This window comes from Populus alba, chromosome 1 (assembly GCF_005239225.2).
Source record: "Populus alba chromosome 1, ASM523922v2, whole genome shotgun sequence".
Lineage (NCBI taxonomy): Eukaryota > Viridiplantae > Streptophyta > Magnoliopsida > Malpighiales > Salicaceae > Populus > Populus alba.
In genome coordinates, this window is record NC_133284.1 from 12,861,758 (window position 1) to 12,883,375 (window position 21,618).

Genomic DNA, 21,618 nt, shown 5'->3' on the forward strand with positions numbered 1-21,618 from the left:
CGTTTCAAGAACAATAAGCAGCAGTGCGAAGGAGACTATAAGCAAACTAATTAAAGGGACTCGGAAGGCTTTGAATCCTTCAAAAGAGACTGTTAAATCTGTTGTTTCAATTGCCTGATTGACGATGCAGACCAGGACTTCGTGATGACACGGCAATTTATAGCGTGTTCTTGTTCAATTGTTAGAGTTATTTTCTGCAGTGGAATTTGAGATGCCATAACATGTGGCAGAGATAGAATACACATCAATTTAGGATTTATCTGATGTGTACTTAACACAACAGAATTTGAGAGAAAAGAAATGGGGGAAAGAAGAGTTTAAAGAAGAACAGTTTATTTCATGATATCTTCTCTCCCGTAGGCCAGAGCTTTTATAGGCCTTTGGTTCCAGAAGTTACAAGCATATTAAAAGCAATAAAAGAGGAATATCAGTTACTAAGTGATCATGGTTGTTCCACTTCACACGTGGTCATGAATGCCCATGAATTCCCCGCATAACAGACATCTAAAGAAAGTAACTGCAACTAATTAATTCCCACAACCCACGACCAGCTGTGGTTACGTTTTCCCCACGACCCTTTGCATGGCGCAGGTATGCATGCATGATGGGCTGTTTGTCCATATCATTCCTTCCCACCCGAAGAAAACCCACTCTATCCATTTGTTGGGCTGTGCACTGGTGAAGCAACGGAGGTACTGTTCCAGTGTGCGGTTAACCACCTCTGTTTGGCCGTCGGTCTGGGGATGGTAACTGGAACTCATCGTCAAGTTGGTCCCATGCAATTGGAATAGAGTTTTCCAGAACGAACTCACGAAAATCTTGTCCCTATCACTTACAATGGATTTCGGCATTCCATGAAGGCGAATAATGTGATCAGTGAAGGCTTTAGCAACTGAGGATGCTGTAAATGGGTGTTTTAATGGCACGAAATGGGCGTATTTGGACAAGCGGTCCACAACCACCATAATGACAGTAAAACCTTTGGAAACTGGTAATCCCTCCACAAAATCCATGGAAATGTCAGTCCATACCTGTAGGGGAATGGGCAAGGGTTGGAGCAAGCCGGCTGGTTTGGTGTTGTCATACTTACATCGTTGGCATACCTCACAGTGCTTAATAAAGTTTTTAACAGCCGCTCGTAACCCCGGCCAGTTGAAGCTTTTCTTGAGGCGACTGAGAGATTTATGGTATCCAAAATGTCCCCCGGTAGGAGAGGAGTGATGTTCCTTCAGAATAGCAGGGAGTAAGGAAGATGAAGGACTCAGGTACACACGTCCCTTCTTGTACCAAACTCCATCACGTTGAAAATAAAGCTTGTGATGCAGAGGTGAAGTTGGATTCTCCAACTGAGCATAGAAGGGATCTTGGGATACTTCTTGTTGGAGAATAGCCCACCAGTCAGCTACGGGCATTGAAATGGCCGCGCAACTCCATTCTGTCACCCTTGACAATGCATCCGCTCCTTGATTCTCCTGGCCCTTCTTATATTGGATCGTGTAGTCATACCCCATGATCTTGGGCAGCCAACGTGCTTGAGTGGGTGTCGTAATCCTTTGTTCTAATAAATATTTTAGGCTTCGCTGGTCCGTTCGAACAATGAATGGTTTGCCCAAGAGATAGGTGTGCCACTTGCGAATAGCTTTCACAATGGCTAACATTTCCTTCTCGTATGTGGACAGGGTGAGAGCTGAACCTTTGAGAGCCTCACTATAAAAAGCAATCGGGTGATCTTCTTGTATTAGGATGGCGCCGATTCCTACCCCACACGCATCACTTTCAACAATGAAAGGTTGTGTGAAGTCTGGTAGTCGCAAGGTCGGAGGAGACACCAGTGCTTGTTTTAGCCGATTAAAGGCTGTAGTTGCTTCAGCACTCCAATGGAAACCCTCCTTTGTCAACAATCGGGTGAGAGGGGCGGCGATTCCCCCGAATCCAGTTACGAACTTGCGGTAGTAACCCGCTAGCCCAAGGAATCCTCTGACACCCTTTACTGTGGTGGGTGTGGGCCATTCATTCACAGCCCTTGTCTTTGCCGGATCTACCTGCACCCCTTCATGTGAAATCAGATGCCCCAAATAGTCTACCTGTATAACTCCAAAACGGCATTTGGATTTCTTAACAAATAGTTGATTTGTGGACATGATCGTGAGTACCGTCTGGAGATGGGAGAGATGATCCCCCCAATTGTGGCTGTACACCAATATATCGTTGAAGAACACCAGCACAAATTTCCGCAGATGAGGCCTGAATAAATCGTTCATAAGACCTTGGAAAGTGGCAGGGGCGTTGGTGAGACCGAATGGCATTACTATAAATTCATAGTGCCCATCATGTGTCCGGAATGCCGTTTTCGGTATATCTTCTTTTTTTACTCTGATTTGGTGGTACCCTGAATGCAAATCAAGCTTCGAAAAATATCGGGCGTTATGCAATTCATCTAGCAATTCATCTATAACCGGAATAGGGTACTTATCTTTGATTGTTATCTGATTCAGGGCTCTATAATCTATGCAGAAGCGCCAACTCCCATCCGCCTTTTTGACCAGCAACACTGGTGATGAAAATGGGCTAACACTAAGTCGAATGAGGCCAGACTCCAGAAATTCTTTCACCATCTTCTCGATTTCATCCTTTTGATAATGTGGGTACCGGTAGGGCCGAACACTAATAGGGCCTTGGTGTGGTTGTAACGGTATGTGATGATCTTGTGACCGCTCGGGTGGTAGCTTTGTTGGAGCCTCGAAGATTGGTTGGAATTCTGTCAGTAGTTGTGAAAGATCATCAGGATGATCTGTGGTTGTCTCATTTACTTCCACGGCAGCAATCTGTAAAAAAAATCCCAACCCCTCTATATTGACCAGCTCTTTGTCACGTAAGATTTTGTGTGGGGACTGCCTCAGCCCCTGAAATATTCTGGTGATTCCGTCTTGTTGGAAGCTCATTGTCAGCTCCTTGTAGTCTGTTTTAATAGGCCCCAGGGTCTCTAACCATTGCACCCCTAATACAGCCTGGCATGCAGCCACTGGAAGCACATAGAAATCTACTTGTATGGTGCACCCTTGAATCATCACGGTGAGGCTCAAACACCGTCCGTTACACTCAATCATCTCACGGTTAGCTACCATTACCCGGAAGGTTTTATCCCGCAACACTGACAGTCCTAATCGGGACACCACAGACTGATCGAGGAAGTTGTGTGTGCTCCCCCCATCAATCAAGACAGTAATATCTTGATTTTTTAGTCTACCAATCATGCGGATGGTTTGAGGGTGATTAGCTCCTGAAATTGCATGGAATGAGATTTCTGGGATTGGTTCCATGTCGGAAAGATTGTCTGCGCCTTCTTCGAAATTTAATTCATCTCCAATAGAAATGTCCTTGATCATGAAAAGTTGAGGTCGTTGGCACCGGTGTCCTCGGACAAATTTTTCATCACAATAGAAGCATAACCCTTTTGCTCGCCGATCCCTGGCTTCCTGACTGGTAATTCTTGTAAATCCCCCTTGTGACTTCTGATTTGGGCTTGTGATGGGTGGCGGTCCTAGGAGGCCGACTGAAGTATTGGTGTTGTTTTTCGGGTGTGTTAGGACCCCGGCTGTTCGGAGAACTGGAGTAAATCTTTTCTGCAGCTGGATTCGCTCCTCTACCAACCTTGCTACTCCAATCGCGTCCAATAGTGTGCTCGGCTGTTTGACCTTGACATCCAGCCGTATTTCATCTCGCAAGCCTGCGATGAAACATCCCACCAAATAATTTTCTGGTAATCCATCAATGCGTTGGGATAGTTTTTCAAACTCTGTCTGGTAGGTGCTGAAAGTGGTAGATTGTCTGAGGCGAGTGAGGGCTTCTGAAGGGTTTTCGTAGTCGGTTGGCCCGAAACGGTGTAGCACAGCTTGGGAGAATTCTGCCCAAGTGAGATGTCCCCGGAATTTACTCAACCAACGGTGCCATTGGAGAGCATCTTCTTCCAAGTGAAAGGAAGCTAGCTGCACCTTATGTTGATGATGGACATTTTTGAATTCGAAATACTGCTCAGCTTTATATAGCCATCCCGTTGGGTCTAACCCATTGAATCTTGGGAAGGACAACTTGAGTTGTGTGTAATTCCGGTCAGCTATTTGGGTGGAATGGAAAATGTCTGTTTGTGAAGGATTCCGAATAACAGGTTGGGTGGATGGGTTAAAATCTTGTGGGTTGGAATTTCGATGGGTCGATGTTTCGGCTTGGAAAAATGGGCTTAGCTCTCTTTCCTTGGAATTTTGAGAGTGTGCGTGACGAAGGGCCTGTAACTCAGCCACCACTGTTAGCAGGGTTGCATTCATTTGATCAATGCTATGATTGGCTTGGGTGATGTTGTTATTGGCTTGATCGATTCCCGCTTCGTGACGAGCTAGAGTTTCATTCACCTCGTTTTGAAATTCTGTATTTGTTTTAGTTCGTGTCTCCATGATCAAACCTGGCTCTGATACCAATTGATGTGTACTTAACACAACAGAATTTGAGAGAAAAGAAATGGGGGAAAGAAGAGTTTAAAGAAGAACAGTTTATTTCATGATATCTTCTCTCCCGTAGGCCAGAGCTTTTATAGGCCTTTGGTTCCAGAAGTTACAAGCAGATTAAAAGCAATAAAAGAGGAATATCAGTTACTAAGTGATCATGGTTGTTCCACTTCACACGTGGTCATGAATGCCCATGAATTCCCCGCATAACAGACATCTAAAGAAAGTAACTGCAACTAATTAATTCCCACAACCCACGACCAGCTGTGGTTACGTTTTCCCCACGACCCTTTGCATGGCGCAGGTATGCATGCATGATGGGCTGTTTGTCCATGTCATTATCCTCCCTCCCTTGTATGCAATGAATCCATGTGTTAAGTATTATGTAATGTTAACTATCCATGATCTTGGGATATGGCATGTCCAGATTAGCGAAGAAGCTCTCTTTTCACTTCAAGTGATGGAACTTACGGTTTGAGTTTTTTTGGTTTTTAGCATATTAAAAAAAAAATTGATTAGAGAGTTGAAGATGACTGCAATTTGTAAGTGTTATATGAAAACTTTTTTAAATTATAAAATTATTGTACATAAAATTCAATATAAAAAAAAACAAAAAAAAAAACACATTGAAATTTCTATGATGACATCACTAATATTATTTAAAAGATCTTAACAAAATAAATTTAATATCATAAAAAAAAAATTACTAATGGTGACCGGAATAGATCACATGAGATCCTTAAAACCAAGTGAGTTTTAATATTTTTAAATGACTTGTATGATTTATTTTGGTCATTATTAATGATTTGTTTTTATGTTGTTTGATTTATATTATTGAGATTTTTTCAACAATATTAATAATGTCATTATCAAATTTTTGATGTGCCTCCAATTTTTTTTTTTTCTTATTAAATGTTACATCCAATATTTTTGTAATTTAAATTTTATTATCTATTTAAATATTTTTTGCACCTTATTATTTTATTAATTTTCTTTTACTACGCTTAGAGTTTTAAAAAAAAAGAAGATGAAAACTCGTTTCAGCTTCCTTAGCGGAAAAAAAAGTGTGCCGACAAATTAATTATAGTTTCAACAATCACCACGTCAAAAGATTACTACTCAACTTCGAGAAAACCAGCAGCTGCATTGTTTTAAAATAAATGTGTAGCCATTACTATTAGTTGCGCAACCCCTTGGTTTATGTGCACTAAAACGGAGGAGTTCAAGCATCTAATGTAGCAAGTCACAAAATACCCACCAAGATGAAGTTTGTGTTTGATATTAAGATTGCAATTCAATAAGTTTATTTATTTAAAAATTTATTTTAAAAATCAATATATTATAACAATTAAAAATTATAAAAAAAAGTTAATTAAAAAAATTCAGAAAAAAAAGCATCCGAAAGAAATGATATTAACATTTGACAATAGACTTAGGAGAAGATATTTTAGATTTGGACAGATTACACTATACAAACATCAAGCTAGGGAAAAACGACGAGTAGAAACCCCACATTCTCTCTCTCTCTATCAGCTTCCAGATTCAAGCAAGAAGCTTTCCTCTAAGATTACAAGAATAGATTATTATGACCCTCCTTTTCTTATTCTTCTTGTTAATTATTTAAGTTCGTTAGTTATATAATTCCTCTTTAAAAATGTAAAATCAAGGGGCTGTCCCTCTGCTAAAATGCAGCAACCATGGCCGCTGCTGATGACACTTCACTCTTGTACTCCTCCTCCTCTTCATCGTCTTCCTCTGCCTCCCACATAAAACTTGCATACGATCCCAATACCATACTATACAGGACAAAAACAAAGGAGTAAATAAGTCAAGCAATCCCATTAATCTTAATTAATAGTTATTTAAGAGAATAGGAGGGTGTGGTGTGAAAATTACCAATCATTAGGAGAGGCCAAAACAGCTTGATCAAAGTAAGATTTAGCTCTCTCCCCATCCCTTTTTGCATCCCAAATTAATTTCCCATACAAAGACAACACCTCTCCATCTCCTGGACTCGCCAATATTGCTCTCCCGTAGTACTCCTCTGCTTTCTCCGCGTCTCCCTCCACCTTTGACCAAACCAAAAATAAATAAAAAATAAACAACCACTCGATCAAGCTACTTTGTGTCAACTATGTGATATAATTGCTTTAAAAAAGTGATTTTTATATATATATATATATATATATATATATATATATATATATATTGACATAAAAAACACAAAATAATATTTTTCATATCAAATATATTTTTGCAACACACCCAAATACAGACAACCTCTTAATCATTTCATTAATTAATTAAACATTTCCTCAGTTCTTTTTACCTCGTGTAAGTATTTTCCGTAGTTTCTTAGAATCAAAGCATCGTTGGGGTTTGACTTCAACATTTGCTTATAATAATCACCCATCTTGCTAACATCATCACCACCGCTTCCCCCCTGGCCGTTGTTTCCCCCATGTCCGCCAGAGGATTTACCGAATCCGTCTCCGGAAAAACCTAACTCCTCCAATGGAATCCCGCTCTTCGGCCAGATTCCAGCGTAATCATCCACACTGTCCCCAAACACATGCTCCTTAACCTCTGGTATCATCGACGGAAAAGACCGCGAACCAGCACCGGAAGGCTTCTTCAGCCCTCTGGAAGCCTCCCTCTCCGATCTGATGACATTACTCTCCGACAACGCCCTCCGAATCGGAGCTCCTGTCTTGTGATGATTGATATCCAAATGCAGCGAATCTCTCGGAGAACTAACACCGGAGAAGATGTTAGTCGGTGAATCGTAACGTGTGAGAGAGATTTTAGGAGAGCCGGGCCGAACCGTTGATTGGATCGGAAATGAACCGGTTCTCAGTGGAACAGATTTCATGGCTTGGTTGATTGATTAGAGGGAGAACTCGATGAAAAAGTCTTGGAAGAACTGAACTTGAAGCTTCTGTTTCGAGCTTTTGAGTTGTGTACTTATAGGGGTTTATGGACCGTCGGATCTGGTGACGAAGTTGACTTCAGAGAGAAGCAGATGCAGACACGTTTATGTGTGCACGTGAGGGGGGCTAAGGAGAAGGCACGAGCGTGGGAGTCGGGGATCAAGGGACTCTTTTGTTGAGTTGTGTAGTGCACGCGTCACGGGAAGTGCGTGATGGGATGATGTGGCAGGGCGGCGTGGAAAGGTCAGTGTAAGTGGGTCCTACGTTATGGTACGGATTTGGAGCACCGCAGTTTTATTTTTAAAAACAGCCTTCTTCTTGTTTTTTATGCGGCCTAGGCCCTCGCAGGCAAATTTTGTCCTGTCTTTTTCCTCATGTTCCACTTAAGTCTTTAAGTTGCCAAAATATATCTTGTTACTACAACGCAACCCATTCCTGCCAATCATTCTCAATTCCTTTCCAAAAACGTAAGAAGAATTCGCCTTTTTTTTTTTTTTTTTTTTTTATGAACATTTAATTAGCCTTAATGAATAAATTATATATGATATGAGAACATTATTTATATCTAAAAACATCTTTCTAATATCAATTAATATATTTTTTTTTTATTTTAAATGACGTTGTTGAACTAGTCAAGTTTATTTTTTACAAGTTATCAATTCGAGTATTACAAATTTTAAAATCACTAAAAACTTATACGATTTTTAAATTTAAGACTTATGAGATTAGTTGATGGGTTCGCAATCTAATTTAGAAATCTCTGTTAATAAAATAAAATAAAAATTAATGACTCCTCTCTGCTCTTTTGTTTTTCTTGTTTCATTTACTATAATCACAATCAAGTTATTTTTATTTAAAATTCTGATTAAATGATAATTACGTTTAATTTTCATAATTGTTTCATATTTTAATTCAAGAAAAAATATATATATTCTTGAATGCACAGTTATAATTTCAATCAATGTCAAAGAAAAACGAATTGGTTAACAATGCCAGGTGTTCCTCTACTGTTAGTTTTCATTAGTTAGGTCTTCACTGCTACTAATATCATTAATGAGTCACTCTACTATTATATTATACTTTCACAAGTGGCAAGTACTATGCAAGTGCTGTGCATATACATTATACTATATATTGCACTGTGTAAGATAATATAATATATGAAGGCATTGTATTTACTATTTTTTATGCCAAAAACTATTAGATTTAGCATAATCGAAAGACTCAAGGGTCTTAAATTTAACTAGGTCACAAAAACTAAGGCTATTGAATTTGGTTTAGTTGTCAAATTTAATGTCTTGGATTTGAATTTTCATCAAGTTTAATATTATTGGAACTCAAAATAATTAAAATATTATATATATTTTTAAGAATTTTTTATATATTTATATAAAAAAATTTATTATTGATCCATTATAAAGCACGAACTACTATATAGTAATTTCAACATTCAAGTTTCTTAATCTATAAATCCAATAAAATGAATATATTGTCACAATGTAAAACTGTCATATATCTAACATGGATGGGAATAACAAGCTAATGCATTAAATTTTGTTTTTTATTTTGTTAAATTTTAAATATTTAATAAAAAAAAGTAAAAAACATGAAAACCCATTTTAACCCTAGTTAAAGTAGAAACATATTTGTAATTATATCTAGATCCACTAGACTACGATAAAGAAAGAATAAGAAAGAGTTTGAGAAAGAACACCATGAAGAAACTATTGTATTATTTGTTTCTACAAAAATGCATATTTATAGCCTACTAGGTACACTCAATAAATATGGGCAACATATGAGCCAAAAAATGCATGAACTAGATAGTAAATATAGAGCGATAAACATGAATGGAATTAAGGACATTCAAGAACTAAAACATCACATTTCTCAACACTCTCCTTGATGCTAGCTAGCTTCATATGCGGATCCAAGTTGAGCTTCAAGAACTTCATACTTGGCCTTAGTTAGGGCTTTTGTGTATGTATAATATTCACAGATAATATAAAAAAGATTTAATCTAGCTGTCATGTTTTGTTGTTTTCTAGTTTTATGAAGTTGAGGGGCTAGAATGTTAATGTAATATATGATAGATGGACGTCACTCATCATAAATAAATAAATAAAAAATATATAGAAAGAGGGCATCAACCATGGGGTCGGCCAATTATTATTTATTATACAAAGACTTTGGTGGCAAGGAAAGTTAAGAAACTAGTTCCAAAACCAAAGCTGGATTACTCTGTATTGTGAGGAGATAAGAGTGAGGGCAAATGGTATTCGTCTGTCTCCATGTTCCCGAGCTGTTTTTTAATTTTTAGTGGATGTCGTCATTAAAGAAGATTCCATGCATATCTCTGTCTCTGTCATGTAAATAATGATTTAGGAATCACTCTCTTGATGTAGCTGTAGCCATTAAAATCCTAGTGAAAGCCTCCGCCTCGTATACTGGTTGGTTCATCTCCTCCTTCCCTTTCTAGTTCCTCCTCCTCCTCCTCCTTGGCCCCCTGTTTTTATTCTTTCTCAGCTCTCGAGCACTGTATTTGGACTGCAAATTACACTGGGGACATGGACGGTGGACCACCTCCTTGGCCTCATGTGATCCCACGTGAGAGCACTTCAAGGAGCACCACTATTGGAGAGAGTTGCCTTTAATCAAACTCAAATCTCAATTCGGTTTTATGATAAAAAAGAAAAAAAAGAAAAAAAAAAGAAGAAGATGATGATTTGATTGAATTTAAAACAATTTCTTGGGACTAGAAGACAGATCTTACTTATCATGAGATGCATAAAAAATAAATAAAATTAAAGAGAAATCCTATTGATATTGACTTGCAATTTGAAGGAAAAGCAAATCCCATCTTCCCTGGTTGAGTGGTTTATCTTTTCAAGTTGAAAATCACCAAGGAAATGTCCGCCATTCTTGTCTCTATCCTCAACTTGGAAACAGGAGAGTTTTAAAGATGAGTTGATGAAGATGAAATAAAAGGATGGACAGATGTTATAGCATATTCTCTCTTTTTTTTTACGTTTTAAAAATATATATTTTTATTTTAAATTAGTTTTTAAACAATTTTTAAATAGTTTTAATGTGTTAATATTAAACAAAATAATTTTAAAAAAAAAAAAAAATATATATTATTTTAATATATTTCTACAAACACATTTTACAAAATAATCACTTAATATCACATGCCTGACTTTTTTAGCCTTTATGATTTTTCTATATATTTTCCTTCAATTTTAAACGAATTCAGTCTCCTCCATAGATGGTTGACAAAGTGGGTCTTTTGTGCGAGCTAGAAGCAACATATGAAGAGTGCTAAATAATTTATATAAAAACCCAAGACTGAAACTATGGATGGGATTAGAATTAGAGCTTCTTTCTTGTGAAATAATAATAAACAAAGATAATGCTCGGGCATCCTATTCGGGACGCTAAAAAAGAGAGCACCATTGCTTCAGTTCTCATGCTTGGTTGAAGCCGTGAATCTCAAATCCTCAAGTTTACAAGTTGAGTTCATGAAAGCTATAAAACCCACCATTGATAGTACTGGCATCGACACCTTGCTATCAAGCGAGGCCTTAGGAATAGCTGCACCTGTGCTGACTCATTTCAATTTAGAAAAGAGGAGACCTCGCTTTATGTCAGTCTCCGTCCACCCTCTTCTTATCGACCTCTGTATTTACCATTCACTAATGTATGAGTTTCACGTGCAATAATAAGAAAATAGTGTGAGCTTATACCATTGTGTTCTGTTCCAGCATGCATGAAGAGCAAAGGATGCGAGGGGTAAAGGTTTCATCAAGCTTATGAATGAAAGAGCTTAACTTAGGAGCATACTGTTTTTATTTCTTTTCAGGGAAATGCTAAACTATGATCTATGTTGGCAACTACAGGAATTAGACGTGACACAAACAACACATTATACTATTTCTCATAGAGAAAGAGGTACATTGACATATTAACAGTTCAGTGCGACGGATTCATGTAATGAGAAAATTAAAAACATTTCCTGGCTGATTAATTAACAAGCTCAAAGCACACTCAGCAAGAAAAAACATGCACGAGCTTTCCTTGTAGATTCATTTAAAATGGAAATAACATTTCTTGTAATAATCCGACTCGTATGAAAAGATTCAGGGAGCTACAAACACAAACGTGACCATCCAGGGGATGGAGCTATGCTCTTTATTCTAGACACTGCCTGCTCATGGCCTTAAGGTATCAATACAACTGACCCGGTTGTTTTTCGACTCTCAATGTCTGCATGTGCCTGTGCTGCCTGAGATAAAGGGTACGTGTGATTTACACGGACCCTTAGGACACCCGATGCCAGGGCAGAAAATAACTCTCCAGCAGCTCCTAGCAGCTCATCACGTGTTTGATTGTAATGCATCATTGAAGGTCTCGTCAAGAACAGTGATTTTGGTGCAAGTGCAGACAGAGGAACTGGATCTGGCGTACCTGATGACTGCCCAAAACTCACCATGTAACCACGAGTCTTTAAGCATGCCAATGATCCCTGAATATGACCACTTTCTCATAAGAAACTTTCAAAATATAAAAAACAATAGCCAAATTGCAGGTTGTCTATTCATGAATTAAGCTTGCAGACCAGACTTTTTGAAACATTGCTGAATCAAAAACCCAGTTCTGGCAGGTCAAAACTAGAAATGGAAAATACTCATTCGAGCTTCGATGAAATTCCTAAATAAAAAAAGAAGTGTAGTCCTTCAGGTTGATATTTGAACTCTTTAACTTTTTATTTTTCCAAAACTAGTAGAAGTTTTAACAAAGTGAGGGTTTGAATCCAATACAAGATTCCTCCTGCTAAAGGAGTGCTTCCATCAACTCTTGTAAGGGCTTCTGCTGACACTCAAAACCCTGTATTAGCACAAACTCATAAAAATTGAACCTTGCTAACTATGTCAATTGATGCTTGAATGTAGAGAATTAAAATCAAATTAGAAATGCCCAGAAAATATCATATCCTTGAAGCAGAACCATGGGTGCACTCCTGTTAATGTAGAAAATATACTAGATTATTCAAGTCGAATTGAAATAACTCATTCATAACTGTTTAGTCAAAATAACAATTTATTTTGATTGAACTGCTTTGTTTGCTTTGATACATGTCTCATTTCAAGATTCATCGACTCGAATTGTTCCATTTACTTCAATTTTATTTCAATATCAATTATCAATTATAAATATATCTATTCGCCCCACATGAGGTTTGTGAATAAATGATTGTCTGATAATGAGTAAGGAATATCCATTGCCTTCACATAAAACCCTAGCAGAGTAGTAATTACCTGAAAGGTATCTTTTCCCACAGAATCATAGACAACGTCAACCCCATTGCATGATGTTATCTCATTGACACGTGCAACAAAATCCTCTTCTTGATAAAGTATAATGTGCTGACAACCATCTTCCTTGGCTTGTGCAGCCTTCTCCTTGGTCGAGACAGTTCCAATAACAGTGGCGCCAAGGGCATTTGCCCATTGACATAATAGAGACCCAACACCACCAGCCGCTGCATGAACAAGGATTGTGTGCCCAGGTTCAACCTGTATCACAGATAGCACTGAATCTTATGCATCTCTGAAAGCTTAGAAGAAATAAACTGATCCACAAAATTCAGAACAGAATACATCTTCACAAAGTGGCAAGTTGAAATAGTTCTATGCAACCAAAACTAAAAAGTAGTTTGGAAAAGAAAAAAAAAGGGGCACAAGGGAGAGAATTATGGAATAAGTTCATTAAACATATATTGGTATTTTTCATGTGTCAAAAGAATTAAAAGATTGTTAAGTACATAGGCCGGCAAGGCATATAACTCATGTTGAAGCAACAGCATAGTAGAAAATGAGTGGTCATGCCCTTGAGCATGACGGATGCTGCAATAAAAAGACTAACAGATGGGGGAACAGAGAGATTTATGGAATTAATTGTTTAAGTATGCATTCACACAGTTCACTCATTTAGAGAACAAGGTGGATAGAAGTGTAATTTAGGAGATTGTTGAAATCCAAATGCCAGCAGGTATATAACTCACCTTAAAGCAGCGGCGTAGTAGAAACTGAGTGGTCATGCCCTTAAGCATGACAGATGCTGCAATAACAGGACTAATGGATTCAGGAATAGACACAACTTTGTTTGCAGGAAGGATCTGTTCTTCTGCATATGAGCCCATAGGATCGCCAGCATAAGCTACAATATCTCCAACTTTCCTACCAGTAAGTCCAGGGCCCACAGCAATCACCTCTCCAACAGCCTCCCTGCCTGGAATAGAGAATAAATTTTAACACTCTCATGAGCAAGGATCTTTCAATGGTCTAACATTCCAACACTGACAGGTAAACAGAAAAAAAACAGATAAGGGTGCTTCTACACTAACAGATAAAGATATTTGTACATATTAATGAGAAAAGGGGCACAATTCTACCAGAAACTCATAAAAAATAGTGAAATAATATAATATATATTCTATTCTTCTTAATTTTGAAGGTTGTCAATTCCGTTTCGTTTCGTCCGGAATGGCCAAAACATTTTGTACCAATTCAAAAAACAGAACAAAACGAAATAATTTTCATCTCATTTCAAATCTTGGTCCGTTTCGGATTTTTCGGCTAAATTCCGTTTGGAATGTTCCGGTTTCATTCCACATGTTCCGTTCCGGTCTTGAAAAGCTATTGAATTAAATTGAACATGGTTCAATTTAATTAATTAAACCACCCATGTATAAAAAGCTCTTTTTCATTATTATTTTCAATAACAATGATATTAATAATAATATTGAAAATTATTATTACTTTTTTCATTAACAATGATATTAATTTTTTTAAATTAGATTTATCACTAATATATATGGTTTCTATTCATGTTGTTTTTTTCAAGTTTATCATTTGTAGGAATTTGAGCAAAACAAGGAATGCTTTAGATCCCATCAACCTTGATACCATTGACCTAGCTTTATATTTAAAATATTTGTGTTAAAACATTTTAATTTCATAATATTTAGATATTTTGTTCAAGGTTAAATTACTTTAAGTTAAAGATTTATTTAATCTTGACTATTTAGAAATATTTTAAATTTTAAAATTATATTTGTTTGATATTATATTTGTATTGCATAATTTATAATTAATTATCTTGAAATTGAATTATGTTTGTTGATATATATATATATATATATATATATATATATATATATATGAATAGTACAACCCCGAAACGGCATGCCGAAACATTCTGAAACTGAAAACATTCCATTCCAATTGAAAAAAAAAATACTTGCCGAAACGGAATTGACAACCTTACTCTCACCTAATTCTGATGGATGCATTCTTCTCTTCTTAAAAACCCACTAAAGTAATCCTTTTTTTCATCTCATGTGTGAATTGAACATTAAGAGATAGAGCAAGAGGGAGAGTATTCTCAAGATTTGTAGTTCAAAAGTCAGTAACAACCTAAAAAGACAAAAGTACCGGTTATTAATCTTTTAGACAAGTTGGTTTTCATTTTTCCATGATAGCAACCAAAGATGATTCATATGATGCTTTATTTCCAACTAATATCAGGTTCCACATTCAAGTGAAGGGAAGAACAGGCTGGTTCAGAATGTGTTCCCATCACAGTTTCAAATAGCAGTTTAGCATCAGTTTCAGAGTGATTTTATGGTCTAAAAGTCAAACTTCTGCTTCACTTCTCTGTGCATAGCTGATGGCTTTTATGGTTAATTTCTACAAAGGAAAAAATGTGTTGGACTTTTGCCTTTCTAAGGTAATTATTTGCTATGGAACAAAATTAGACCATAAAAACCTTCATTAGAGGAGAACAGGTTCATCTTATTATGTAATAGAGCATGAAAGAGGACATTTTGGCAGAAGATAGCCAACGGCACCCACACTTGCATGCCTTGACTTACATTTTAAAGTAAACTTAACTCATGAAATACATGAATAACAACATATCAGAACGGGCAAACAACTTAGTAATTGCACATGGTTTGCATGTAGAATCCATTCTTGCAAGAAACATGATCAGTATTATAGTTGGACCAAGTGAGATACGGCGAAAGTTGAAAAATAACCTGGGATGAAGGGCATCGTTGAAGCCGTATAAACTCCGTTCCGGTAGTACACATCGATAAAGTTAAGCCCAATTGCCTTGTTCTTAACACGTATCTCACCCTCACCTGGCTCTCCTATCTCAACATCCTCCCATTTCAGGACCTATTATAATTAATACGCAAGCATTTAGTGAGCCAGAAATGCATAAACTAAACAGAGACAGAACAGCGAAGTTTCTCAAAACCAAGATTCCAAAATAAAAAAAAATTATATTTACAAGAACACTCTAATCATAACTCGGTGAAATCGTAAGCCAAATGACTTACAAAACTTACATTAAGGCAAACTTCAAAAAGAAAAATCTCTCTTTTAGTCAAAAACACACTGAACCAATTACCGACAAATGAGACAAATAAATTATTTTATTGATCCAAGACCAAGAAGATATATAGATGATCCAGATCATTAGAGCAAGAGCAAAAATTCAACAAAAACCCTAATTCAATAACTGCAAGTGGGTTATCACAGTCTGATTAATAAAAAAAACTAATCAATGATTAAGAAGGTAATATTGTAATCATTATCTCAAATCAAAATGAGAAAAGGAAAGACATACATACCTCTGGTCCACCTAGCTCATGAACCCTAATAGCCTTCACCATTTTTGTTGCTGTTGCAGTTGCAGTAGTTGCTGCAGCAGTTGCTCTCACGGGTGGATTTCTTGGGCTTGTGAGTGAAGGAAATGGATAAAAGAAGTGGTGGGTTAGATAACTTCTCTTGTTAGTCCTCCAATTCTGATTCTGAAAGAATGCTAACCTTGGACTAGGATGATGACAACACTGTGGAAATAACTGTGTTTTTAAAACTGTTAGCAACAACAAAAGTAAGCGCTGTCTCTGTTCTCGCTGGAAAATCGAGGGTTAGTATCATCTCTTTTTCTCATGTCTCATCTCTCCTGTGTTTGTATTATAAAAAGACAGCACGTCCGAACTTTACTGAAATTCACAATCGAGGGCATCATCTTTAAACTCTTAACAATTTGCTTTCCAATTCTTTAAAGTTACACAACCAAGTGCAGAAATGGAGGTTTATTGGAAAATATAGACTTTGATGCATCATCTCATATTGAGTCTCAAAGTTTTTTATTTTATCAATTTTACCCTCTGAATATTATCAATTTTAGACAATACTAGATAATTGTCGAATCAAAATTTTTTAATATATAAGAATGCCCACGCGCCGCTAAAGTGTTTTCCAAAGAAAAAATCTTAATAATTAACTTAAAATTTGATACATATATACGTTAATAAAATAAATTAAGGATTAGATAAGTCAATAAATATTAAAAAGAGATATTAATATCAATTAAAAACTAAGATATAAAGTTGAGAAACATATGCACATGAAAATATGTGATCATATGCTGTATGAAATCTTTTAATTTTTTTTAACTTAATTATATGACACTAATATCTTTATAAGAAGAGTTATAATTTAAAATCTATTGAAAATAAATAATTCACTAGTAAAACTCTTTTTTTTTCTATTTAAACAAAAATTTAGATTTTTTTCATTTGTTTAATAAAAACTAAAATATTCAGAACACAAAAAAAATCAAGATGATTAAAAATAAGAATTAAAAAATATTTATAAAAACAAAACTCTTTTTTCTCATTAACATGCTCATTTTTTGTAAAAACAAAAATCACCATAATATTTGTTTCTTGTACAACCTACTATCATCATTCCAAAAGCAAATTCTAATTCTAAAAAAATAAAACCCTATTAATTTTAATGTGAGTGTATTAAAAAAAATAAAAATAATACAACACTTATACATTACCATTATGAATTCTTTAAAAGTATCATTAAATTTGGCTCAGTTGATCCATCTTAAAACTTTTTTATTTAAATCCTTATATAACTCGAGTTATAAATTAAATTATGTAGGGATTGATATGATATGACTCGATCGACTTAGCGAGTCAAAAGACAATCTAAAATATCAATAAAAACATTGTTAGATTTAAAAAAATATTTCAAGATGATTTGTTTTAATATTAAAGCTGTGACATAATAGATTGACTCTAATCAACCTGTTAGTGGACTCGACTAGGTTTTATAAATTTGTTTATTTTAAAATATTTTTTATTTAATGATATAATAATAAAAGTAAAAGATTTTAGAAAATTAATCAAATTAAATTTAAAAATTGATTATGATGGAATGTACAGAAGGAACACTTGCTAATATAATAAGAAAGATTTTTATAATTTAATTCAAGAACAAAGTAAAAAAATAAATGGAATTTAATAAAGTAATATATAGAATACATTCTTAATTAACACACACATATATATTATTTAATTTCTAAGAAATTAAATATAAATTGTTGAAAAAAAGGCCATATATGCCAAGCTAGAAAGGCCACCACGCCTAACAATCCAAACTCATGTTCTTGGGCATTTTTAATTTCTTCTTTAAAATGGATGAAAGATGCGTAGTCCATCTAGCTTCCTAAAAAAAAAAAAAAAAACAGATGCAGGTGGTGTCTTTTGCATTCTAGTAGTCGGTCATTGAAGGGTAGCTGAAAAATCAGGCTAAAAAGTTTTGACCCTAAAACCTAAAATTTAATATATTTTTCACATAAAAATACTTATAAAAAAACTCTTATAATCTCAAACAACTAATTTCTCAACTTAAAAAAAAAAAAACCTGAAAATTAATTAAAAATACAAAATCAAACCAGAAAAAAACTTATATCTTGATTTTTTTTTTTTCAATATAAAAGCTCAAAACAGAATATCACTTCTCTTAATAATAGAAACACTTTGACAATTTTTTTAAATAGAATCCAACTAACCAATTGCTTTCTTTTTTATTTGTTGTTTTTTTTGTGATTTTTTTTTAAACTTAAAAACTGAAATATAAACAAAATAACATTTTGAATTAAAACATTTCATTGCAAAACTAAATTGATCAAAAAAGAAATTAAAAAAGATATCAAGACAAAACTCTCCCCAAAAACTAACTCCACAATGTTTTCTTTTATTTAAAAAAAAAATAAGTTGTCATGTTTTCTTTCATTTACTTTTAATCTCCTCATTTCTAATATTTTACAAATAATAAATTTATTTTTTTTAATAAAGTTGAGCACCAATCTAATATCGTAATTTTTTTTAGACTGTAATAATAATATAAAAAAATAAATTAAAACAAATTATTTACCTAAAATCTTAATTAATATAATATTAAATGATAAAATTAAAAAAAAAAATTAATCATCAAAGCAAGGAAAAAAAAAAAAAAAAAAACCCATGTAAATCCAGTCTCACAGTGGGGAGGAATAATGTTTCGCTTATCCATTTTAGTTGTTTAATTTTAATTTAATTAATAATTAATATCTCTATGCCATTTTTCTATTAACAAATAGCATCAAATAAAAGATTTCATCCATTTTGAAAATGATTTATATCTGCCTTCCAAACAAGCTAAATTTGTTCTAAAAATTGATGATGATTTATTAGACAAGTTGGTTTTCATTTTCAAAATTTGTCAAATCAAATTAAATTTCGCTCACCCGAAAGCCTGTGTAAAAGGGAAAGTGAAAATAAATTTATTATGATTCCGTATTATAATTGTCCATTTAAGTAAATTGGCTCAATTTCATACATTAAATACAAATACTTGATTGGCTGGAGAGGCTATGCAATCTGGTTCTTGAGAATTGAATGGTAGTTTTGGCAGCAATCAAACTATAAGAGGGGTTTTAATTGGATGGTTTTTATGGCCGTTCTTCGATATTTGAGCGGTGGCGATCGGATGTTGATCATCGGTAATGGTTGAGGAACAGGCTGTACTGGTGGAATTTGGCTTTTCATGTTTCCTTTTATGTATTTTTTTCATGTGTTGTTAACTATCTTTGTCTGATCCAGCTCCCCTCGATAAGGTACATGGTTAATCAGTATATTAAAGTTAAATTAAAAATGAAATTCATTTATTTTTTAGATTAAAATTTTATTAGAATTTAATCTTCAACATAAAAATTATGTGTTGACATATGTATTTTTAGATTAAAATTAAATTAAAAATGAAACTCATTTATTATTTAGATTAAAATTTTATTAGAATTTAACCTTCAATATAAATTTAACAAATTATAAGTTAATAAAAAAATAATCTTAAATAATTCTTAGTTGACATATTTTTATGAAACTTAAAAACTCTCTTAAAGAATTCTTGACATATAAAAGAAGTAAAATTTTTTTGGTGTTTATAAAATAGAAAATTGAAAAGTTAAATTGAGCCCACATAACACCTAATCTTTTAGAGGGAAGATGTCATAAGCAAAGTGAACTTTAGGTTTAAATCCACATGCACTTGCTAGCACAGCTCAGCACAGGTTTGGGCTTTAGATTTATTATAAAATAATATTTTAGACCATGAATAATTATTTCTTGTAGCTCATTGTTTTGTTTAGTCTAGCCAATGAATGTTAATAGTCTTTTCTAGAATTATTTTCTGTAAATCTGAACAGTTTTTTAGCTTAAAATTTTAAATTTATAGTCACCATGTTCATATTTAAATTTATGCTGGCTAATTAAAGATTGATAATAAAAGGAATTAATTCTGATTATTACCATAATTAAATTTTTTAACCTCTCAGCTTCTGAAACTCACTATAAAAAAAGAATATGAAGGAAGAGTTTAACACAAGTTTTTTTTCTAGATTTGTACACACTCTTTTACACCTTATTTAAGTGTTTTTCTTCTCTTTTAATGTTTTTATTTTCCTTTCAAATATAGAGTTTAGGTTCATCATGTTGAGAAATATTTGATTAACATATTTTTTATTTATTTGAATACCTTATTTAGAAGTACATATAAATTAAGGTGGTGTTGTTGGAATCTTGAGAAGCTTATTGCAAATATCATTTGCACCAAAAGAGTAGCAATAAAGTTTTAATAATAAATGATTCATCATTGACAGCAACAAAGTTTATTAATTTTAAAGTGCTTCAACAAATAAACACTCTTCTTTTATTTTGTTTAATTCTTTTTCTTTAGTATGCATGTTAGGATATATTTTTTTCAATCTCTTTTGAATGTATGCTTTTAAAAAATATTATATGTTTAAAAGATTTTTAACAATTTTAATTTTTAATTGTTTTAGTTTATCTTTTATCAAGTTGGCTATATTCAAGCAATTTAATTGAATCTCTTTGATTTGTTGCATGATATATATTATGAACTAGGTTCTTACAAGCCTTGTTCATATTTTTGTTTAGTTTATACAAGTTCTTGTAATCTTGTTGGTATGATCATGCAATTTGTCTATCTTGGTTTAACATATTGTTTGATATAATGCATGTTTAATTTGATGTCTTTTTTAACTAAAAAATTAAAAAATATTTAATTTTTATCTTGGATAGTTTTTTTTTATTAAGTTACTTTATTACAAGTTTTATTTTATATTACTTACTTATTGTGGAGATGAAATATTTATTTATAAATATTATTGGCTATTGTTTTACATAATTTTTCTTATGACTTTAAATATAGAATTGGTTATTCTAATCAATATTGCTTTGGCAAGTACTATTTTAGTAATAAGGATTCCACCATCATCTTTTGTTGTGCATGGTGAGAAAACTGAAAAGTTCAATGATTGAACTTTAAGAAAGTGACAATATAAAATATTATTTTATATGACCACTTTGAATTTAACTAAGTTCTTGTTGGAAAAAACGTTAAAGTTATCAAATAATAAATTTAAACAGTAAATTTATGAGGAATGGGCTGTAATAAGTGTGAACTCTTACATAATTGAAGAAGGAATCACAGTGGCAAAGGATTCCTAAGGCCGACCAACTTGTGTAGTATTGGGGAATTTGTATAATTGGTCCAAATGCCTATTAATTGTATATGATTAATGTGTATTATTATAGGGATGATGTTTGGAAGTGAATAGATTTATTTAATTTATTTTTATTCAAGATTTTAGAATACTTTGTGTTAGAATTAGTTCTTAAAATAATTGAAAGCAAGTGCATAATTATTTATTATATTCTTGGAAGGGGTATAAGGAGATTGTTATAAGTTAAAATC

General features: G+C 33.9%; 2 protein-coding genes across 2 annotated transcripts; both read right to left on the minus strand.

The window, feature by feature from the left end:
* Positions 1-5,880: 5,880 nt before the first annotated feature.
* On the minus strand, positions 5,881-7,443 carry LOC118039250 (uncharacterized). Its single transcript, XM_035045902.2, has 3 exons — positions 6,829-7,443; positions 6,396-6,568; positions 5,881-6,295 (listed from the first exon to the last, which is right to left on the minus strand). Exons 1-3 carry the CDS (start codon positions 7,369-7,371, stop codon positions 6,181-6,183), a joined length of 831 nt encoding a protein of 276 aa, XP_034901793.1. The 5' UTR covers positions 7,372-7,443; the 3' UTR covers positions 5,881-6,180.
* A 4,038-nt stretch (positions 7,444-11,481) lies between these two features.
* LOC118039251 (uncharacterized) lies at positions 11,482-16,573 on the minus strand. The gene is made up of 5 exons (XM_035045903.2): positions 16,131-16,573; positions 15,531-15,672; positions 13,494-13,720; positions 12,748-13,005; positions 11,482-11,954 (listed from the first exon to the last, which is right to left on the minus strand). The coding sequence occupies exons 1-5, from the start codon at positions 16,170-16,172 to the stop codon at positions 11,649-11,651; spliced, it is 975 nt and encodes a 324-aa protein (XP_034901794.1). The 5' UTR covers positions 16,173-16,573; the 3' UTR covers positions 11,482-11,648.
* Between the last annotated feature and the right edge of the window lie 5,045 nt (positions 16,574-21,618).